Here is a 23,429-nt window from a genome sequence, read left to right as displayed (position 1 = left end):
TGCAGGGGAGTCAGACATACCTCAGCTTAAATTCCGGATCCTAGTTAAATCTATATAAAAGAGGGATGTCATCTAGTATGGTTACCGAGGTTAAATGAAAAGATTCGTGGCGCCGGTGGTGTCACAAAGTGGGTTTATTATTATTGGTTTCCTCTGTTAACTCATTACCCTCCGGAGGGACGCCCCTCAGTGGAGAAGTCTGAGAAATTACCCATGTCTTTCGTTCTCATTTTATTCATATTCAAGGGAGGTTTTAGAACTCTAGGCTGCAACTTGCTAAGAGATAGCTAGCTGACCGTGAGGTGCCGGCTGCCACTTCTGAGGCAGAAATCGGGGGCTGCTATTTCACAAACACCCCGTCAGGGCCCTTCTACCTCCCCAGCCGCGGCCCTCAGGCCTCGGCCAGCGACCAGAGAACCTCAGGCGGCGGGTTCCCAGCCTCCCGCCTCCCACCTTCCAGGGCCAGCGAGAGCTTCCGAGACACGCGCCGCTCAGTGGGGAGTGGCCTCGGCCCCGCCCCTGTGCGTGGCCACATTGTTGCGCCGAGGCGTTTCAAGGGGCGTGTCGCGGTTGCTAGGCGACCACACCGCTCCCCTTCCCGCCCCTGCTGCTCCTCTGGCAGTTGTCGACCCCAGCCAGTCCCGAGCGGACGCGCTGGGAGCTGCACTGTGTGGAAGAGAGGTACCGAGGAAACGTCGCGGCCCGGGAGGCAGCCGCCCCAGCTCAGGTGGACGCTGCTCGCCTGACCGTCCAAACGCCGCCCCTCCCTCCGGGGGGTCCGGAGCTAACGGATGGGAGGCACAGCTCGCGGGTCCAGGCGGAAAGATGCGGGGCCGCCAGGAGACGGACTGCCGCCCCAGCCGCGGAGGTAACGGCGCCGGGGGATAACGCGCTGGGGCTCCCGAAGGAGCCGCTGCAGCTGGCAGGCGAGGTCGGGGGGCGTGGATGGACTGGGCTGGAGGTTGAGCGAGCCCCCAAGCAGTAAGGACGAGGGAAGGGGTCTGACTCCCTCTCCGGGACTGGCCCACCCTCTTCCTCTCCATCAGCTCCCCTGCCCCCAGCCCAGCGCGGGAGTGGGCTAGAAAGGAGTTAGGCAAAGAAGAATTCCCACCCTGGGGATTATTTCTGAAGTCCTACATCGGGGGTATATGGTAGGAACTCTGAGAAGCTGGGATGTTTTTGGTGGGGCTTTTTAGCAAACTGGGGGACACAGGGAGCAATACCTTTTCCAATAAGCCCTGTTGCTCAGAGCAGATAACCAAGGGCTTTGCCGTGAGGGGTGTAGGTGAGGGGCTCTGCCGAGTAGGACTTTTTGTGGATCGTGTTTTGAGAGATTCTCCACCTTTCATAGGATTTTACACCTTAATGGAGAGTAGGGACCACCTGCCCACTTCATTTGCATGGAGACTACCTTTGGGTAATTTCCTTTGGCTATTTATAGGAAATCTTGTAGGTCTTCAGTCTGTCTTCTTCTTTGTAAATGTGGACGTCTGTCCCATTTTGTTTGTTTTATTCGTGCTGTTGGCAAAGAATCAGTCACATCCAGAATTTTTGGTTCTTGTCAATGAAGCAGTTCCCGTAAAGGTATAATTTTATCAGAATGTAAGCATGTTTTTTAAAAAGAGAACATTCCAAAAATAATTTGTAGTGGGTTTTCTGTTTGGTTTTTGTTTTTCGGGTTTTTTTTTTCTCTTTGTACTCCTATAACACATCGATTAAGAAAACTCTGGAATTTTACAAAACAGTTTTTATAAGCCACTAAAATATTCCAGCATAGTTTTAAAGATTAAAAAAAATTCTTCCCTTGCAGCTGGCTCATTATCATTGTATTCATAGTATATCATGTAAAAATGATACAATGAAATGCTGATGTGTGTTACTGGGAAATCCATGTTCTTGGTGGCAGATGAAATACATTATTCAGAGCCATCCTGTGGATTAAATAAATCCTCTCCGTCTTTTGTGTTCCCTTACAGCGGTGGAGGGAGGCACAGTGTTAAAGAGCAGAGAAATTATCATTTGGCATTTAGCTTCCACCATCCACCCGAAAATTAAGTGGGTAAAGATGTGAAATCCAGTACGTTTTGTAATGTAGAGAATCCCTATAGTATTTGCTGTAGAATTCACTGTAGTTTTCTACAAGTTAGATAGATGTTAAGTAGGAAAATAAATAAATAAATATAGAGAAAGCCCTAAGAAGGCCTTTTATTTCTTGCTTGTGAGACCCAGAAGTGCGTAGACTGGAACTATTCTTCCCTTTACAACATGTGACCAACGGCTCAGAGAGGAAGGTAGAGTAGCCAGTGGTAGAGCTGAGATTAGAATCCAAGTCTCCGACTTGAAAGTACAGTTCTCTGTCTGTTTGTTTGTTCTGGTTAGCTTTTAGGCTTCAGATTTCAACTAGCCTTCGTTTTCAAGTAGTAAGTTAAATGAGATTCTTTTGATGGTCCCTATTGTTAACAACATTCAGAAAGTAAGACGTATTTTAACAATTTCAAACTATAAACCTAGAAATGCTGTCCTTTCTTTAAAAATAAAAAAAGGAGGAAAAGTTGGGTTTCCTCCCTTCCTCTGCCAAATACCCCTGTGGTGTGTATTCAGTGCCAAAATGCAGTGTGGACATTTGTTTGTATTAATTATTCTTTGTAGCAGATATGAAGCAGTTAAAGGGTGTTTTGGAAATACAAATTTATATACTTCAGTTACTGACAGATTTTATCTGTAATCCTTTCAACTAGATTGGATGATTTTGTCTATGATAGTGTCGTGATAATAGATGAAACCAAAGGCTCACCCTGTTCAAATGCACTCTGCAATCCTTCTGAACCACCTCTACCCAGAAGACTAAATGTAAGTAAATGAAGTAATTCTTTGAGCTCTAATGGGCCTGGAAAGGAGGAAGTGCTACTTTAAATGGTCAAGGTACAGTTACATGTCACTGGTAACCCAGGCTCTTTTTTATTCACTTTTGGTTTCTCTTGACTTTGAAATAACAGTTTCTGTGGTCCAAGTTCAGCTTTTCAGAATGATTTTGATTTGGAGCCCACCTATTCCTTTCAATCACTGGGGTAAATAGGGAAAAAAACGACATGCTACTTTTATCTAGATAGTGTTTGTTTTGTTTTTTTTCTGCGGTACGCAGGCCTCTCACCGTTGTGGCCTCTCCCGTTGCGGAGCACAGGCTCCGGACTCAGCGGCCATGGCTGACGGGCCCAGCCACTCCGCGGCATGTGGGATCTTCCCAGACCGGGACACGAACCCGTGTCCCCTGCATCGGCAGGCGGACTCTCAACCACTGCGCCACCAGGGAAGCCCTAGATAGTGGTTATTTTTTTTTCATAGAATGATATGTACACTATATTATGATGGCTCATTTTAACAAGAACAAGAAACAGAAAATACCTCTGAACTTACAGATCTGCAGATTTTTCCTGCACGGTAGAAATGCAGTCCTAGCTTATTAGTATGCTTAAGAGAACCATTTTATAGATCATAAATGAAACTTGAGCAATACATTTTGGTTTCGATGCATTTAATCATTTTGGAGCTTGCAGACATTTAGCTTTTGACACCGTTTTATGTTTAAGAGAATAAATTAATTCCCATTCCCTCGGCACTCATAGAGAGGTAGGGAGAGCAGGGTTTTGGACAAGTTCCATGACAGGGAGAATCTATCCTGTGACTTTAAAATTTGCTGCATATATCATCAACGAACAAACTGAATAATTGAGTAGACTAATTTATCAATAGTTCTCCTTCATATTTCTGTTTAAGACCTAAAATTATTTCTATGTAAAACACTGCTTGCATTTTTCATAGTCCTTCCCAACGGTTTGTCAGCTTTTGCCATTAAAAATCAACCCCTTCACTACTTTCAAGGCTAATAATATTACAAGATACGGGCTACATATATTTGGAAGGCTGGTCACCCTATTTTTAATCTCCTTTCCAAAGTGCAGTAAGTTTCCTTTCTCCACAAGCTTATTGTTTTTAATATGTAAAAACCTCTAAGAGCTCCAGAACCACCTATATACTCGTGTGTTGACTATCAGATTTCGTGGTTACTTGCTGACAATTAGCACATCTCTCTGGGAAACTTTTACAGTCCGTCATCATGTGACTTAAAGTCCATTTTAACTTTACTTCAGTTGGCCAGTGCTAATCACCATATAGTAGGGCAATTAAATTGTATGTTTCAGGATCAAAATGAATTTTTTTTACTGTGTGGTATTCAGAGTAACACAGCTTGCAAAACACAAGATTTTAGATTCTAAAACAATGCTGTCTTTGCAAATTTTGCTGAAAAAAGTGCTTTTGACCTCTTAGTAACACTTATAGTTCATTATGCCATGACTCCATTGCGAGACGCTATTGCTCATTTCACAAAGAGCTTTGGCTTCCTTGTTTATCCAAGATGCCCTTACATTCTTGTTGTAAACTATAAATCATCTGCTCATAGGCTTTTATTGGGTTAGCTTTGTGTTGCAGAGATTTAGGGTCGAGAACGAGGGAGGGGGTGGTGTTTTATATCTGGACGAGAAGGATATTCCTTTTCTGAATTTCTCAACAAGATCTTTAAGACTTGATTAACGCAGTTGAAGATTCTATTTGAAATGTCAAGAGTGCTCCAAATTGATCAGCTCGGTGCTTTGTGACCACCTAGAGGGGTGGGATAGGGAGGATGGGAGACACAAGAGGGAGGAGATATGGGGACATATGTATATGTATGGCTGATTCGCTTTGTTATAAAGCAGAAACTAACACACCATTGTAAAGCAATTATACTCCAATACAGGGGTGTTAAAAAAAAAAAAAAGAGCGCTCCAAATTAACAATGTACATGAAGCATTCTTAAATAAAACAGGATTAATCTGGCATTATTTGTCTCTCTGGATATAATTACATAGTTAAAATATTTGAAGTCGATAGCAGACATTGGTCAGTTATTGTGATTATAACCCTAGACTAGAAATATATAGTGTTTTGTAACTACTTTAACATGTGTGAAAATTCTAGATTCTCCTAGAACGGAAGGAAGATTTTATTTATAGCACAGCAGACTTGATACATAATTGATTCAGAGCAGTATTTGAGTTATTACAGGAAAGGAAAGAAAGCTAAGGTGAGAACCCCTCCCTGTGTGGAAAAATTTCTTTCTGGAATTCTTCAGATTCATTGGAGGTTCAAACCTTGACAGTCCTCAGGGGACTAGACCTGAAGTGTCTTGTTCTGTTCTGGAAGCCACACTTGCAGAGAGATATAACGTGCAGCCCATACGTGTTGAGAACGTGAATAGGATATAGTAAGGCAGCCTGACCCAGGCTGTGTGAGGTGGAGGATGTGATGGGGATGATGAGCCTCGAGAAAAAATGGGGAAGGCAGGACAGCCCCTTTTAGGTATCTGAAGGGCTTTAACATGGAAATTTGGACACTCCTGTGTAGTTCCGGAGGGCAAAATAAGACTTAATTTGCAGAGAGAGAGATTTAGGCTCACTTTAAGGAAAAACCATGAGTCAGGAAATCCAAGTGACATCCTTAATCTTATTGTAATAGTTCTGTGGAAGTTAAATTTCTGTTCTTATTAACAGTCTGTACCTGAGACCCTCTCTTTACCACAAACAGAAATGAATACCTCCAGAGCCAGCACAGCCTTACATGTAGGTAGAGTAGGTGAAATGCCCAGGGGTGGACCCTGGACCACAAATACCTTTCCTACCAGCTTGTCATTGATGACCGCGGGTCCTAGAGAGTCATTCCCTTGGGTTAAGGCATTGCTCTTTTTAAAGGTCAAATATGTCTGGAGAGATAACCCATTAAATTGCATGGCAAGTTGAAAGGAGGTTTTATGTGGGGGAGAAAGTGGGTGAGGTGTTTCCATGCATCCTAAGGGAAGGCTGATTGTGCAGGCCTTCACGGAGCAGAAGGCATAGTTAATGCCAGATGTCTGGTGGAGGGAGTCTGGAACTGCAGAGGAAGGCACCACAGAGAGAAAAGAGAAGCTGAAAGGGGATAGGGAGGGTGTATTGGAGTTTAAACAATATATTGAGAATTTTGCCTAACTGTTACCAGTGTTTTTAACATGTTTTATAGTTTCTGAGGGTCTTTCACATATATTATTAATTATAATTTGATTCACACAACATCCTGCAAGGAGGTATTATTATCCACATTTTAAAGATAAAGAAATTGAGGCTAAGAAACTGGGCTAAAGGTTAAGCCTACCCTGGGACCTACAGTTTTTGAGCAGTGTAGCCAGGACCCCAACCTAGGCCTTCTGACTTCACATTTCTTCAGAATGTGTCCCCAGGATTTTAGCAGTAAATATTTAGATGCATTTAGGTTAGGGAGTAAAAATTTAAGGAAAACTGGTTTAGATGCATGCAAATATTTGGTTTTGTTATGTAAATCTACCTAAAACCAAATAATTATAATTCCCTAGTTCAGCCAAACCTATCTCCTAATAGATTGTAGTGCCTTGAGGTAACCTGTTTTTTGGCACTTTTATAATTGTGAACAATTAGTGCTCATGTGAATGTTAGATGGATGGATGAGGCCTTTTTTTTCCATCCCTAAAAACAGGAATGGTTATTTGACTTAATTGCTGATAAACAAAATGTTGCATTATATTTACATCTTAGCAAGGTATTTAGGTTCTGTCTGCCAGCCTGTGTTTTATTTTCTTGACTAGTGATAGTTCTCTATTTTGGTATCAGAGACCTCTCCTGGTCCGTATCTTGCCTCTTTATTGAGAAACTCAATGCCAAAGTATGGCTACCGTTGTACTGGCTGCTTTGCTTATATGTAAGATGGTGCAGTGCCTCATTTTTGTAACTGTAGTACTATATAAATGTTTAAATTGATTAAATGACCTAAAAGAAGCAGGCAGGAACTAATGTCGTGCTTTTATAACTAAATAAGGGGCTGTCTAAAGTATGCCAACACTTAATTTTTTTTTCATCCCTTTTTTGTTTTTTATATTTACATCTTTTATATTTTTATTTATATAGGTGATGGGTCAGGTGTTGTTTGCTTAGGTTATATTAAAATTCTCTTTTTTAAATGGTTGGCCACTTTGGATCATTACCTTATAACTTGCGTTATATTTTAAGAGATCATAAAGATAGCTCAGAGCTTCTCTGGAATTATCTACCCCTGATCGTAGAGGCTCTCAATCATACAGATCGGGGGTAAAGTTCTTCAGGGTCTGTTAAGAAAAACAGTTGTTCTTTGAAGTATCCCAGACTATTTTTTTTAAACAACAGATGTAGCACTTTTTTTCTTCTTTCCTTCTAGCACATTCTTATATTTTTCTTAGTATTTTTTTTAGCGTTTGGCTTTTTCATTGTCTTTCCCTCCATCGAGTTTCAAAGAATCTTATTTCATTTCAGAGGTATTTAATAAGTAGAGTTTTCTTCTGAGGGTTATTGTTCCTTGCAGGAAAAGGTGATGCCAAATCAAGTAAAAAGAGTTGTATGCCTTTGTCACGTAGGCGTTTGCTGAGGGAGACTAGTGTATGTGTCTATGAGCAAGGGAAGGAGAGAGAAAGGAGACTCTTTGTCTTTAGGAGAGTTTTACAAGCAGCACCCTGGGGCCTTAGATTCTCACTGCTATTCATCAGATACATAAAGAATTGGCCTTGGTGATCTCAAGAGTTCTCTCTGGATTAGAAATTTTGTGATTCAATGAACTGAGATAGGAAGATGCGATCATGTATTTGGGGACCCAGGAGTAGACGATGAGGCCTTGGTTGATTCCAGGCCAAGGTCAACATTCAGCCCTACTGGAGAATAGTACAGGCACTAGGAGAAGCTGGTACCAGGTTATGTTAATGTTCTGGACCAAGATTCAGAAGACCTGGGGATCACATCCTGCCTCTGTCCCTGTATCATTTACAGAACACTTTAATATGTATTCATTTGCTCCTGGTACATGCCCTTAAGATTTGGGAAGATACTTGAAACAGTTTGTGAACAATATAGGACAGTATATATATAACAAGGGCCAGATTACGTGGTAGACTCGAAAAGCTGCAGCTAAGATGTGAGTGGAGCCATAGTTAGTATGGGCTTGGAGTAGTTCTAAGTGGAAGAGGGAGGACTAGCATTGGGCTTTGAAAGAGCGTAGGATTTGAGTGGATGGGGTGAAAAGATTCTCGGTAGGAAGACATACCAGTTAGAAGGAATCTAGCACGTTTCGGGTATGGTAAGATGACCGTCTTGTTTTGAACAAAGGGAGGCCTATGTAGTGGGGCTGGGGTGGCCACAGCAGTCAGGGAACCTAAGGATTAACATAACACGAGTTTCTAGAGACTCCTGCTTTTCTTATCTCACTTTTGGGCCTTTTAACTACACAACTGGCATGTTTTGTTGTTTTGTTCAGTCAGGGGGACGATTCTTTCGTTCTTCCACCGTTTTTAGTGACTTTAACATAGATTCACTTCTCTTTGCCGTAGATCACCACTGAGCATTTAACAAGAGATCCTACTCAGTGCTTCCTGAATGGAGGTGAGATGAAGGTAGAACAACTATTTCAAGAATCTGGCAACAGAAGATCTGATACTTTTCAGTCAGATGGCATCAACGACTCTGAAAAATGCTCTCCTACAGTTTCTCAGGGTAAAAGTTCAGATCGTGTGAATACAGTAAAATCCAGCAGTTCATCCAAAGCATCCAAAGTGTTGCCTCTGACTCCAGAACAAGCACTGAAGCAGTATAAACACCACCTCACTGCTTATGAGAAGCTGGAAATCATCAATTATCCAGAAATTTACTTTGTGGGTCCAAATGCCAAAAAAAGACATGGAGTTATCGGTGGTCCCAATAATGGGGGTTATGATGATGCAGATGGGGCCTACATTCACGTGCCTCGAGACCATCTAGCTTATCGATATGAGGTGCTGAAAATTATTGGCAAGGGCAGTTTTGGGCAGGTAGCCCGGGTCTATGATCACAAACTTCGACAGTACGTGGCCCTGAAGATGGTACGCAATGAAAAGCACCTCCATCGCCAAGCAGCCGAGGAGATCCGGATTTTGGAGCATCTTAAAAAGCAGGATAAAACCGGTAGCATGAACATTATTCATATGCTGGAAAGTTTCACGTTCCGGAACCATGTTTGCATGGCCTTTGAGTTACTGAGCGTAGACCTTTATGAGCTCATGAAAAAAAACAAGTTCCAGGGTTTTAGTATCCAGTTGGTTCGCAAGTTTGCTCAATCCATCTTGCAATCCTTGGATGCTCTCCACAGAAACAAGATCATTCACTGTGACCTGAAGCCAGAAAACATTCTCCTGAAACACTGTGGGCACAGTGCGACTAAGGTCATTGACTTTGGGTCCAGCTGTTTTGAGTACCGGAAGCTTTACACCTATATCCAGTCTCGGTTCTACAGAGCTCCAGAGATCATCTTAGGAAGCCGCTACAGCACGTCCATTGACATGTGGAGTTTTGGCTGCATCCTTGCAGAACTTTTAACAGGACATCCTCTCTTCCCTGGAGAGGATGAAGGAGACCAGCTGGCCTGTATGATGGAGCTTCTAGGGATGCCACCACCAAAACTCCTGGAGCAATCCAAACGTGCCAAGTACTTTATTAACTCCAGGGGCCTACCTCGCTACTGTTTTGTGACCAGTCGGGCAGATGGGAGGGTTGTGTTTGTGGGAGGTCGTTCACGGAGGGGTAAGAAGCGGGGTCCCCCAGGCAGCAAAGACTGGCGGACAGCACTGAAGGGGTGTGATGATTACTTCTTCATAGACTTTTTGAAAAGGTGTCTTACCTGGGACCCCTCTGCCCGCCTGACCCCAGCTCAAGCACTAAGACACCCTTGGATTAGCAAGTCTGTGCCCAGACCTCTCACCACTGAAAAGGTGTCAGGCAAAAGGGTAGTAAACCCTGCAAATGCTTTCCAGGGCCTGGGTTGCAAGCTGCCTCCAATTGTACGAATAGCCAATAAGCTTAAAGCTAACTTAATGTCAGAAACCAGTGGTGGTATACCTCTGTGCACTGTATTGCCAAAACTGATTAGCTAATGGACAGCTGGTGTGCTCAGAGATGATATGTAGGTATTTTTAATCATCTTGCAAACCTGAAAATGGAAAAAAAGAAACAACACCAAGCCCATTAATGGATATGTTTTTGGTAGACTAGATATCTTTTTTTAACAAGGCAAAGCATTTTTATATGACTGTAAAAGAACTCTTGAAGGGCTAATTACCTAACCAGCTTGTATTGGCCATCCTGGGATACATAGTAAAAGACTTTTTATAAGTCAGTGCATCTTTTGTTATTATTGTCAGGTGTTCACCAACCTGTGTATTATTCTGTGGGTTTAAATCCTTTTCTCTCAAGGTAGACGATATACCAGAAAGTATATCCTGAACGTTCACTTCTAGTCTCCCTCGGCATCTGTTCCAGAGGCTTAATTTGGGACATGGCCGTAGTTATAGATGAGACTGAAAACTAGATCTGCCGCGCACTCCAGACCCCACATGGGTATAGAATGCCTTAAAGAAGCTCACATGTAGAGGAAGAGAATTACATTAAAACCCCTTGTTTAAAAAACAGAGCAAAATTCTCAGAAAGAAGTTCAGACTTGAGGTGAAAATCAATAAGCAACTCTCCTGACATGATAATATTTACTGGGTGCTTATTAAATGTCAGGTTATTCGATCTTGACAGCAATCTTACAAGTGTTAGAAATCAGGGCTCAGAGAAGCCTGGTAATGGGCTCAAATACACCTTTGCTCCAACACCCTGGGGAGCTGGCTTTTGAGCCCAGATGGCTCAGTCTTCAAAGTCCAGGTTCAACCCACATGTAACACTCCCTCTGCTGGTGGCTGTGTGTGCGGGTCGGGTGGGGGGTTCACACCGATTCTTCCTGCTGACACAACCTAATCTGGCCCACCTACTCTTCAGAAAGGTGTGAGGGGACTGAAGCCTCCAGAACAAACAGGCTGCCCCAGGGCCCTTCCGGGGCCGGACATGCTGCCCAATCCGTAAAAGAGCCCAGAATCACCACAGCAGAGGCAGTGCTCAAAGCGCCTTGCGAATTTTAACCTTCATTTCCTCGACGTCCTTTCACTGGCTAAAACTGAAGTCTTTAAAACTCAGTATTTGCCAGGTCAACCCTCCACTTCGCTCTTTCCACATCATGTCCCTAAAACAATTCCCCCATCAGCCTTGTCCCATCCTACCACCAAAGAGCAGGAGACAGACCCACCGCCCGGCCCCCAGCCCACACCATGCCTTCCATACCAGCAGGAGAACATGTGGCTGCCCAGGAGAGTGCTGGTGAGTAAAGGGAGGTCAGCCTTTTTGACGCAGTACTTCAAAGCACGCAAGAAGCATCTCTGCAACAGTTCGTCCATTTGCTCTGCAAGGAGAAGACAAGAACCACATCCTTCCTGAGGGCCGCAGAAGGCCCGCGCAGCACAAGATAAGTCCCCGCACGGTGACATCCGTACCTCACCCCTCAGCTCTGAAGGAGCCCATTCCCAGGCACCAAAGCTCCCAGACTCTCTAGAACACTGAGCCTTTACAGAGGTCTGACCCCACAGAGGGGGTCAGGCCACAAAGTCCCACCCAGCCAGGCGCGGATGCTTCTCTGATAGAGAAGTCAGAGCCAGAAGAACACTAAGAGGGCCGTGTAGCTGGGATCAGTCCAAATAGCAGAGCCGACGGGTATCCAGGGAAACGCGACATATTCGGAAGACTCCCAGGTAAGATGGCAAAGGGCTGTGGCACCACCCTCACCAAAACTAAGGCCTTTCCCCGCCCCTCCCGGAGCCCTGGCGCCGCTCTGGTGGGAAGCAGAGCCGAGCGCTTCAGTCCCTACACTGAGAGGCGAGCGCCCTGCTCCTGCCAGAGCTGTACCTTGAAGGGTCTTGCTGTCCGTGGGCTCTGGGCTCAGGCCCCCGACACTGGGGTCTTCTGTAGCTTCCGACGGGGACTTCTCCCCACACCTCTGCTCAACCTCCCCCTCCTCCTCCTCTCCCGCCAGGGTCAGGCGCCTCATGTCTCCCTGCAAGGTGGTGTCTGCCTGGACAGACCCCTTCTCTTCACGGAGATCTGGGGGATCCAGGGCCAGTGGAGCAATGGATGGTGGAGAGGACTTGTCTCCAGATCGCCTGCAAAAGCCTCATGTCAGAAACACTGAGCAGCAGCCACAACACTCTCCAGCCCCGGTCAGGGGGTCAGCAGGGGTCCAGAGAGAGTAAGACCCACAGGCAGGGGTGTCCAGGAGAGGCCAGAGAACCTGGGTGTGCCTCTCAACTCTGTTTCCAATTCTGGGCCCAGAGAAGTCCCATGCCTCAGTTTCCTCATCTTTGAAATGGGGAGAGTAATTCTTGCCTCCTCCTTAACCCAAACAGAAATTCAGGGACAGAGAAAAATTAAAGACAACATAGTTAAAGTGGAGCTCCCCTTCCAAAGTATTCCCTTCATAGAAATTAAAAATAAAACCATTTTGAATTAAATAACCAAATGAAGATTGCAAACGCATCTGTAGTACCAGGTTGGTGAAATACAAACCCAAGGTTGAGCGTATGGAACAAATTACAAACACCTGGACTGCTCAAGCCTGCTCAAGACTGCTTCTGTGTTAAATCAGAATGCAATCTAAAATAGATAAATGACAAGGACCAACTGTATAGCACAGGGAACTATATTCAATACCTTGTAATAACCTTTAATGGAAAAGAATCCGAGAAAAAACATATATGTATATATCTATATCTAGAATCACTAGATATACTAATGGTCACTAGAATCACTTGGCTGTACACCTGAAACTAACACAACACTGTACATCAACTATACCTCAACTGAAAAAAAAGAATGCAATCTAACCTGCAGAGTAGAGATTACAATGGCTTTATGCCACTAAGCCTTATGAAGACAGGAAAAAAAGGGACGCCACATAGCAGAGCGGTAAAAACAAAAAGCATTATGTTGTTAACTAAGATTATGCAAGTCAAACAAAGTTTTACTAACAGCCGCAGCAAGGCTTATTAAGTATGGCTACTAGTGAGGCCAGAGCGTATGTTTAGGCTATTCTGATCAGGTAAATACCGTAAGTGTTTTCAAAGGGCGGGAGGAGGGGAGACTGAGGCAGCCACTGATAAAACAATTTAGACAACAAGACCTTAACTGCCCAGACTAACAGTCAGAAAACAAGGTGCTGGGAGTACGTGAGTAAGCAGCCCTCAGATGCCTGCTGAAACCCACACTGATGAGGCTGTACCTCCAGCAAACCAGGGCTTGGCCAATACTTGTAAAATAAGTAACTCCAAGACTGACTCAAAACGTAAGGGTAAATCTATACCAACAGGCCACACAACACTTGGCCAGAAGACCAGGTATACTGCTTTCGAGAAAAGCACTACTTACTATTTTGGTTAAATGACAAGAAAATAACCAGAAAATAAACTCACATACAGCTCCAGAGAGCAACCGTCACAGTGAGAAAGTGCAAGTTCTGTAATGAGGAGGAGATCCTAAATGTGGAACTTGAACAACAGGAAAGTCATCAGGTTGTCACCCTGGTGCCTGAGGACCTACTCTACTTTGATTTGGATTCAGATGTGAGAATTCCCGAGCACTCATCATGGGGTCAGAAAATGCCTAAATGTACACGGCAGAAAAGGCTAGATCGACCAGTGCCATAAAAATAAAGAATATCACTGTACTGAGAGGCAGAGAAGACAATCCCTAAGGCCTTCTTCCAGCCCTAGGATTCTATAATTCACCTAGAAAATAAAGTTCTCGGTAATTTCTTTTCTAAACAGGCCAAAAAAAAAATCTTTTCTCCACATTTTGCAAGGAAATTAATGTCTAGGGTCAGCAACTTGACTAAGGACACAGCAGGGATCAAAACTCTCGCTTCTCAATCCAGGCCCTGTGCTCCCTCCGCCCACCCAGCTCCCTATAAAACAGAAAAAGCATGGAACCCACCACAAGTGGTCCTGGTAGGTGTGGAGCACAGAGAAGCCCCTTCCCTTCACACCTGAGGTCAGCATCTCGGCTGTGACATGGCAGCAACTCCGATGGCAACGGGGGCTCTGAGAAGGAGGAGGTCAGAGACGAGGGTCAGGGAAAGTCTTCCAGGAGGGCACATGTCAGGACCAGGTTTCTACACATGTGTTCAAAGCACCACGGTTGCAAATCTGAAGCATCCACTTGTATCACAGAGCTAAAACTCGGTGCAGTCTCAATCTTATTCAAATTACCTACACATATGACTTTCAAAAATTCCTTGACCAAATATTCCCTTCTGTGTAAGTAACTCCTCTACTGATGTTATCATTCTTATATTCTTATTATGAACCAAACCCAGGCAGGACTCAGAAGGATATTTAAAGTTCCCTTTCTTCAATTTCAAAAAATAAATTATCTCCCCTATCTTAAAAAAGGCATAGCCATCCTATATGGAAATTCAGAAGGGAGGCCATTCATATGCCTTAAATTAGGCTGAGGGATGCCAGAGGGAAGAGAGAAGAGAGATACAGTGGTACCAACGAAAGGTTCCTTCTGAGTGGGTTCTTTATAACAGGCCTTGCTCTGTATAACATCTATCTAAGAACTGGATGTGTCCAAAATATCAGAAACAACCACATTTACAATAACTACAAAAAACTTCCAAAGCCCAAATGGGAAATCTCTGTCAGCCCACTGTTACTCAGCAATGCTCACACATTGCCTGTAAGGATCGGTGTCCAGCTGGCTAACAGGAGGGGAATATACAAGCCTGGCAACGTTGCCTGGACCCAAGGGAGACGATTCAAGGGCAGATTTCCCAACACCTGAACTTCAAAAAAAACGTTTGCTAATCCGGTGGCTCCACTTCCTGTGCCCATGGGTCAGTTCCTGCCACAGAATCTTTGAATTTGGCTTCTTTCCCAGTTCCTAAAAGACGGGTCTTTGTCTTCCACCCTTGGAATCGTCAATGGCTCAAGAACTTCGGTCTCGAACCTGTCTTGTAGTTTTCGTAAACTCCCTTGTACCCTCACCCCCTTCCATAAACCACCTAGGATTCATTCCCACATACATTCTAAATGCCAAACTCAGAGGCCAAATACACACTTATGTAGTTTTCTCCGATCTTGGATAGAATACTGGGGGGAAAAAACAATAATTTCACCATTCTTTTCAACTTCAAGTTTTGCTACAGGTAAACAAGGAAGGAAACATTTCTAGGTGCTTGGTTCCCAAAGGTTCAAGGAAAATGGGAGAATATGAGCAACAAAAATAAGATCTTTAAACACTGACCCCTCCCATGCCTACCATGTTTCCCTCTCAAAGAAGCAATGAGTAAAATAATAAGATGTCGTTTTTCATTCAGGATGATACAAATGAAAATGACCCATCATATGCAGTGTCGGTGAGCATGTAAGGAAACAGGCTCCATATACCCTGTAGGTAGGAGGGAAAACTGACACAGCATTTTTATAGGGCAACAGAAAATATGCACGATCTTCAGCCAAACAGTTCTGCTCCCTAGTATCTACTTTAGAAAAATATTGGCACTAGTGTCCCTAGAGGCCTCAGGAAGATCTTGTTTGTGATAGAGACGAAGTAGAGGCAACCACAATGTCTACTAGAAGAGGACTTTTCCCATCACCCCACAGTGGGTAAAAAGATTCAGCTTATCTGTGCTTGCTGACATGGAACATGTCCCCACTACCTGAAGTGAAAAAGTAATAGGGATAAAGTTTGTTCATTTGTATTTTTAAACATACACACCCCAAACCATACATTTTATATGCACGTGTATATATGCATTGAAGAAGGCTGACAAGGACGTGCATCAGAATGATAATGGTTACTTCTAGGAGAAAAGGATTATGGGGTGAGAGGGTTTTGATTTTTCAGAACTGTTCATACCATTACTTCCTAATTTATTTTAAAAAAGAGACACTGTGGTGATGGCTGAACAACCCTGTAAATATACTAAAAAAAATCACTGAATCGTACATTTGAAACAGGTGAATTTTATAGTATGAAAACTATATCTCAATAAGTCTATTAAAAATAATTAAAAGATGAGGATGATGATGTGGATGTTCGACAAAAATAATGTTGAAGTCATGCAAGGCAGGAAAGACCAAGAAAATGTCACAGAGAGGAGACTAAGAAGACATGACAACTAAATGCAATGTGGTACCCTGGACTGGATTCTTGAACACAAAAAAAGAGAAAAAAGACATCGTGGGAAAACTGGGGAAATATGCATAAAGTCTGTAATAGTGTCAAAAGGACTGAACCAATGTTAATTCCTTAGTGTTGATAACTGTACTGTGGTTATACAAGATGTTATCATTACAGGAAGCTGGGTAAGGAGTATTTCAGGACTCTGTACTATACTTGCAACTCTTCTGTAAATCTAAGAAAAAAAGTTTTAAAGGAGAAAAAAAACAAATAAATTTTAAAAAGGAAGAAGCAGCAGCAGGAGCAAATACCCTTGGCCCAGATGTATGGACACCCCACAGGCTCACTGCCATTCCCCACTCTCTGATTGCTCAGGAAGAATATGTTTTTTCTTTTAATCCTTTATCCATATGCTGTGAAGTTGTCATTCCCACCCCTCCCAAGTTTTCCCTAAGTTTTTTCCCCACAGGCACAGCTGACTGGCACAGTACCTGTTCCCCACCAAGGCAATGGCACAGAGGTCACCCTTCTGTACCCGAGGCAGACCAGCAGGGGGCACCACTAGCCCTGGCAGCATCAAATCTGCAGGAAACAAAAGCATCGCAACTAACTCCACAGTTTACTGCGTCATTTACTCACTTGCTCAACAAACATACATTTGTTAAGCATCAACTACATTATTCATAGTGAAAATAAAAAGTGGCAAACTGAGGGTCAGACCTTTTCCTTCTGGGAGACTAGTGGTCAAACTGAAGCACCAAGCTGAGGGTCCACTTCCATGATCTATCTTATTCTGGTTTCCTAAATTCAGTTTATTAATCTAAAGTATAGCATATGGCAGTTCACAGAGCACTTTCATGTCACTTATCTTATTTAAGCCTTACAGCAGGGTCAGAGAGCTTATGGAAGCAGCCAAGTAAGAGATGCAACAGACATGAGGGAAGAATTCTACTTTTCAATCATATGAATGCACAAAATGGGTACATTTATTAAAGTAGTTGGCCTTTACTAAGTAGGTTTCAGCCACTATCCAGAATATAGGAAAATACTCTTACCTGCTCCCCCCACCAGTTTTTCAAGCACCAGGGGCCATGTTGTAAATGTTGCTAGAAGATCAGGATAAGACCACAGGGTGTACACTGTCCAAGAAGAGAGCCAGAAAACACTTACTGCCCAAAAGCCAACCCCCTGGGGAATGGCAAAGCCAAACACTGAGGCCACATTAATCAACATGTAGAAAAGAAACTCAAGTCAAAGCTAGAGAGAAGGTTGTAAGGGGATGCCCAAAGAAGCTGCATTCTTTTTTTTTTATTAGGTTACCCCAAGTTTGTGAAGCGGTTTATATGTTATATGCTATTTACTTGAGAATCCTTGCTTCCTTTAGCCTTAGAGACCTGCATTCTTTACATATTTATACTGAGCTCTTTGCAGTAGTTTCTCTCAATCTACGATCTTGAGAAGTTATCACTTTTACTGGTCAGAAGACACATGAAGTGAGCTACAGCTCTAAGAGTCTGTTTAGCTGCCAAAGTTGGATATTTATGTGTAAGGCTAAAACTAGTGATGAAGTGAACATCTGCTTTTGCCTGTCCAGTATCCCTTTTCCCCTCCCTGGGAACTGAGTGCCCCTTTTCCTGTGGGAAACACATTCCATATAGTTTACATCAGGCTGACTCCCTTCTCAAAGAGGCTGCAGTCTTGAAGAAGGCGGAGACTTAAGAAACTGGGTGTCACTTGAGACTTGGAGGCACCTATTGTTCCACCTGAACGGCAGCAGCCAAACATGGCCATAGTGGATAAAAGTAGGGACAGAGCCCCAACGAGGATTCCTTTTATGTCCTCAGAAGCAAGTAATCCGAAACCAGGGCACCAGCCTGTAAGAAATTCTGAAACTTTCCCATGTTTATTATTTTTATTCTCTCTGTTTCCACAGGGATTAGAAGTAAAACCCTTAGATCAAAAAGGGCTTGTATGTGTACAGCAGCAAAGCAGGGTGGGGGTGGGGGTGGCCTGGGGTAGGAGACTGCACTGCGCTGCTGCAGCCAAGCTGGGAGGAAGAAAAGCCCCCAAATGACAAAGTAGGTGTCAGCAGCCATGGAAAAGAGAAAAGGACACTGCCTCTCTGAGATCTGTGACAAAGAAAGCAAGCAAAGTATCCTGAGAGCCAGACAAGAGCCTAAGAAAGAATCCCTGTGAGACATCGCAACCAAAGTCCACCACTAAGACAGCTGGGTATGGAGTTTAACTAACCCAGCTTCTTTCCCATCACAGTATCTCTTCAGTATCTTAAGAAAATTCCACTAGTGAAAGTTTTAAGAAGCATTTTTTACATGCCCTGAAACTCCACCCTTTTCATGACCTCGGCTCCAATCCCTACTTAACCCACTAGAAACCAGTGTTTCTTCACCTCAGAATTTCCCTTGGCAACCACCCTCTTTTTGTGTTAACCCTTTTTTCCCCTCACTTCTATAGCAGTTTCTGATCTTGAAAGACCCAATTCTAGGGACACTAAATCCAAAAAGATTCTTAGGGAGATTTTGCATTTATTTGTTTTAAGGAAGACAGATTAATGGAAGAAACAGATGTTAGGCAAGGACCATAGTAATGGCCATCTCCATCCCATTGCCATACCTGTCGGATATAGATTTTTCTCCAGTTCAAATAGGATGGGGTTACCACCACTCACGTACACAGTCACTGCATCCCCTCTGTGAGCATACAACTTCACAATGTTGAGTTCTTCCTTTCCAGGTACTAACTCAGAGACCTGATCCGTTCCAAGAGTGGGGAAAACAGCTGTCACATCGGCCCGAAGCTTTCTCCTGCAGAGAGCACACATACCTGGTATGTATGCTGCCTGGATGGATTTTAATAAATATTGAGGACTCAAGACTTACTATAAAATCACGAGGCCCAAGAAAAAGACTGGTTGATGATGCCTTATTCTCACTCTTCCAAAACATCCCATTCTCTTTCTCATCCAATGTCTCATCTATTTTCACATGTTCCTGGGGCATGTCTTTCCATTTTACAAAGAGAGGAAAAAACTGAGATCCGGTAAGCGACCCAAGTTAGCCTGCCACTGGAAACTAAGCCCTGCCTTCCTGACTCCACACATAGCTCCTGGACCCACTCCTTTCTCATCTATGCTTGCCAAATCTGTCAACTTATGATTAAACAGCTCTGCTAGGGCACCAAGAATGACAACTATAGAACACTGCCTCCAAAATTCCCAAGGTGACACCTTCATTTGCAAAACTGAACAGATACAGTTCTTACCACATGTGCCTTATCCCCTCTCTCCTCACCCTCCACCTGTCTCTCCTGCCAGTGGTAATCACTAGACACTTCTTCTCGTATACTTGTAGTTCTCTGTGCCCCATCTAATCTCTCCCAAGGGACTCAAAGCTCTTGGTAGGGCAGGGACCCCGTTTTCCTTCATTTTGGCATCCTCCACGACACCTTAAACAGACTGCAGTCAATACGCGCTGATTGAATTATACGCTTTCTCGTAAACTCACTAAAATATCCAAAAGACAGCCTGGGAGATAAATCAGGCCTCCTCTCCATCTTCACTCTCAAAACACGTCTAACTTACCCTTGCCCGCCACCCGGGGTCCCTTCTCCGGCTGTACCCCTCGGCCTCCACCCCAAGTCGGCTGACCCAGCCCAGAAAAGGCTGTGAGCCAGCCGAGCTTGAGAGATGTCTGGGTGCCCTGGTGGGCAGAGCAGGCTCTTCTCTCCCTCACCTGTCCGACCCCTTGATGGCCGTGTTGGACTTGACCCGAAAGGCCTTGGCAAACATATCTGCTGGAGTGGCCTGGGGAAGAGAAGGCGACCACAGCAGCCAGGGACTGTCAGGAAAGCGCGAGCACGGCAGCTTCCCAACCCGCAGTCCTGGGGGCAGCCATGCTTGGGCCCGGCTGGGAAAAGGGCCCGGCTGGAAACCGGGGCCGCGCAGCTTCGCGGCCACCCCTAATGGCAAGGCTGGGAACTGAAGCATGGGGGGCGGGGCCGGAGAAGGCGGGGCGGATCCCTGCGCGGAGGGGTGCACCCTTTCGCCTCACCCCTTCTGCCGGGCTCTGCGCCTAGGCGAGTGGCTTGAGCGGGCGCGTCTGTAGTATCTCTGGGGCCAACAGCGATTCCGTTCATTTTTACTCCATCAGCGTTCTAGTGTGTTGAGTAGCAGCTCTGCCAGCTCTCATTCCATGCAGTTTAGTTCAGCTGCACAAAATTAATTGAACTCGTGTTTTCTTAAACTTGCAGGCCTCTTGAATGGTTTTCTTCAGGGCTTTTGTTTCTTAAGATCTTTACATTTTATTGCACACTTGGGGCCTCAGCTAGAATTCTTTCCGAGATTTTCTCCTTCCTGTTTTTTAATTTACATGAGGTGATAATAACAATAACAGGGAATCCACTTTAGTCCGAGGTTTGACCTCCTGTTAAGAGGAGAAAACTATACAAATGATCTTCAAATCTGTTATTTAAAACTTTTTTTTTTTTTTTTTTTTTTTTTTTGCGATATGCGGGCCTCTCACTGCTGTGGCCTCTCCCGTTGCGGAGCACAGGCTCCGGACGCGCAGGCTCAGCGGCCATGACTCAGGCTCAGCGGCCATAGCTCAGCAGCCCAGCCATTTCGCGGCATGTGGGATCTTCCCGGACCGGGGCGCGAACCTGTGTCTTCTGCATCGGCAGGCAGACGCTCAACCACTGCGCCACCAGGGAAGCCCTGAAACATTTTTGGTTACAAAACCCCACATTTTGGGACCTTTTTAGGTACCTTTTGCATTCAGGCATTATTTGGGGGGATTTTGTTTCCAAAGCAATTTTAAAAACTCAGAGTGCTTATAAAAAAATAATTTTGAGGCATAGTAAAATCAAATTATGGTTTGGCTTCTCCCTAGCAGTTTGATCTTGGGCCAATGGCTTATCCTTTCTGAAACTCTTACATTCTCTGTAAGATGTGGAGGTAATACCTACTTCACTGGGCTTCTGTGAGAAACCACTGAGATAACGCATGTGATTTATTGCAGGGTGCTTTGAAATTTTCCCATAAATGGTAGATATTAGTCCAAAACAAACAAACAAAAAGCAGTCTCAGGCAGGGGTGAGGGATTGGGTTTCCCTGAAAGGGACTGCTGTGTACCCTGGAAACAAGGATTTAATCACCTGGGGTCCTGGCCCCTACTAAACTTAATTTTGCTAATGAAAATTTCAGAGCAGAGTGTCCATCCACCAAGAAAAAAAAAATCCTGATTGCTTTAATGTGGTGATACAGTCACACAGAGGAGAAGTCCATCTGGGCTATAACAAAGATGAGGCCTTGCACAGTCTCTGTCCACCACCATCTCTGCCCTTAATCTGGGGTCAGCCACAGCTCCATCTCCTCCTGCACTTCTGACCCACCATGCCTTTATTCTGAACCACCCCAGCCATAAAGCCAACGTCAGAGGAGCCCAGAGGAGGAGAGTGCCACAGATCCTTCTCCGCTTGGGCCCCCACCCAGCCACACTCGGGGGAGTGTGATGCCAGACTCTGTGCTGTTGACCAGGCCTATTGCAGTACAGCCATGGAAGCAGTCTCTGACCAAGGAGCCTAGGAAGGTTACTCAAGGGCATACTAGAAATTTCAAGCTGTGAAAGCTATTGTACACACCATATGTCCTGGCTAAGAAGGCACAGATTAGCAGCCTAAAAATTAATTCATGGTTGACAAGTAGGAGCCAAGACCCAAGGGGATTCTGTACACAGCATCCTGCCTCCCTATTGGCAGAGCAAGATCTCCCTTTCCCCAGGAGGGTGCCATCCCAACTTCTCTGCCTGCATCAGGGGCCTGTGTGCTCCCTGCCGGTGGCCCTGTTGCTAGGCAAGCTGGCTGAACCCTGAGTCCAGCAAGCCTAGATTCTTTAACTTTCCCTTTGTGGCTCCAGTACAGCCCCACAGGGCTACCAACCTGCTGCCCACTCTTGGGTAAGCTGCAAACACAGGCTCTCTTTGATTTATGATTTGTACAAAAGGAAAGGTAGAAGTTAGAGTCCAGAGGGTAGAGCCAAGAACTGTCATTCACAAGACTTCAGCCATAATCAAGGAACTGGCAACACATGCCTTGATGCATTTCGTATTAGCTATAATCAGTGACTCCATTTTTCTCCCCGTTGAGGAGTGTCTACAATGGTTACAGGTGGTTATAATATGCCTGTCCCAACATTGTATGTCAAATTTGTTTGGGGCAGAAAGCTTGTGTCTTTTGTTCACAGATCTTTAGGTCAAGAACTGTACTCAAGCAGCTATACTCAAGGAAATACACCTGAGGCTCATTATCCACAGCTGGACCTGATTTAGATGATGCGATCCTTCATTTTGAACAGATAAAGGAGTGAAATTTGAGGGGACCTGGGGAAGAAGTTAATATGTTTTGCAATTAAGAGGCACATGCGTCATTGAAGGTCAGAGGGTAGATGCTGGTAGCCAGACTCCAAGAGGGCTCTCAGTGGTCTTCATGTGCTTATGTGGTCCCCTCCCACATGAGACCAGGGCTGACTTCTGTGACCATTAGCATATGGCCAAAGTGATATTGTGTGACTCCTTATGGCTAAGTCATTGCCATTTCTACCTTGGTCTCCTAGATTTCTTGCTCTGGGGGAAACCCCCCACCATCTTGAAAGGACACTCAGGAAGCCCTGTCAAAAGGTCCGTGTGGAGAGGAACCCATCTCCTTGCACCAACTTGCCAGCCATGTGATTGAGCCACCTTGGAAGCACAGCCTCCAGCCCTGGGCAAGTCGTCCCATCCCACATGCTTTCAAGCCTTCCAGCTGAGGCCCCAGCCATCAGGGATCAGAGACTAGCCAGTCCACTATGCCCTGTCTCAAGTCCTGATCCACAGAAGTCATGAGATGGTAAATAATTGCTGTTTTAAGTTATTAAGCTTGGGGATGGTTTGTTATGATGCACTGGATAACTAATACAGGAACCCAAGCATTTCTCACTCCCAGTGCATCCTGAGATAGCCAGTTGGTCCATGTCACTGTGATTGAAGCCACAACTGTGTACAGTCCAGCTGTTCTCCCAGGAAATCATCCTCCACTGGCTCTTTTGCTTACGATGTGGAAATTGAAAACCTAAAAGCCTAAGATGTTGAACTCACAATATAAAAGGGGGACACAGGAGGCAAAGATACGCACATCGGATGCTTGCACTTGCAAAATAAAACCACAAGGCAAATTTGAAGAAGGCAGAGTTCCACTATGCCCAGCTCAGCACTGATATGTTGCCTGGTATTCAGGGAT

The 23,429-nt window shown here is 44.5% G+C and overlaps 1 protein-coding gene and 1 pseudogene across 2 annotated transcripts; one reads left to right on the top strand and one right to left on the bottom strand.

Moving 5' to 3' along the window:
- Positions 1-680: 680 nt before the first annotated feature.
- Positions 681-10,027, top strand: LOC309800518 (dual specificity tyrosine-phosphorylation-regulated kinase 3-like; the record flags this gene model as incomplete). Its single annotated transcript, XM_082614679.1, has 3 exons — positions 681-868; positions 2,739-2,850; positions 8,453-10,027. The coding sequence occupies exons 1-3, from the start codon at positions 792-794 to the stop codon at positions 10,025-10,027; spliced, it is 1,764 nt and encodes a 587-aa protein (XP_082470805.1). The 5' UTR covers positions 681-791.
- Positions 9,945-19,947, bottom strand: LOC309800517 (eukaryotic translation initiation factor 2D-like; annotated as a pseudogene). The gene is made up of 8 exons: positions 19,892-19,947; positions 18,774-18,964; positions 17,198-17,281; positions 16,634-16,724; positions 13,950-14,056; positions 11,871-12,124; positions 11,253-11,370; positions 9,945-10,083 (listed from the first exon to the last, which is right to left on the bottom strand). The product of its transcript is annotated as a eukaryotic translation initiation factor 2D-like (transcript).
- Positions 19,948-23,429: the final 3,482 nt, after the last annotated feature.

Source organism: Mesoplodon mirus (assembly GCF_964341445.2).
Source record: "Mesoplodon mirus genome assembly, chromosome: 3".
Taxonomy (NCBI): Eukaryota; Metazoa; Chordata; class Mammalia; order Artiodactyla; family Ziphiidae; genus Mesoplodon; species Mesoplodon mirus.
The sequence above is the reverse complement of the archived record's forward strand: the minus strand, read 5'-3'. Positions and strand labels throughout refer to the sequence as shown.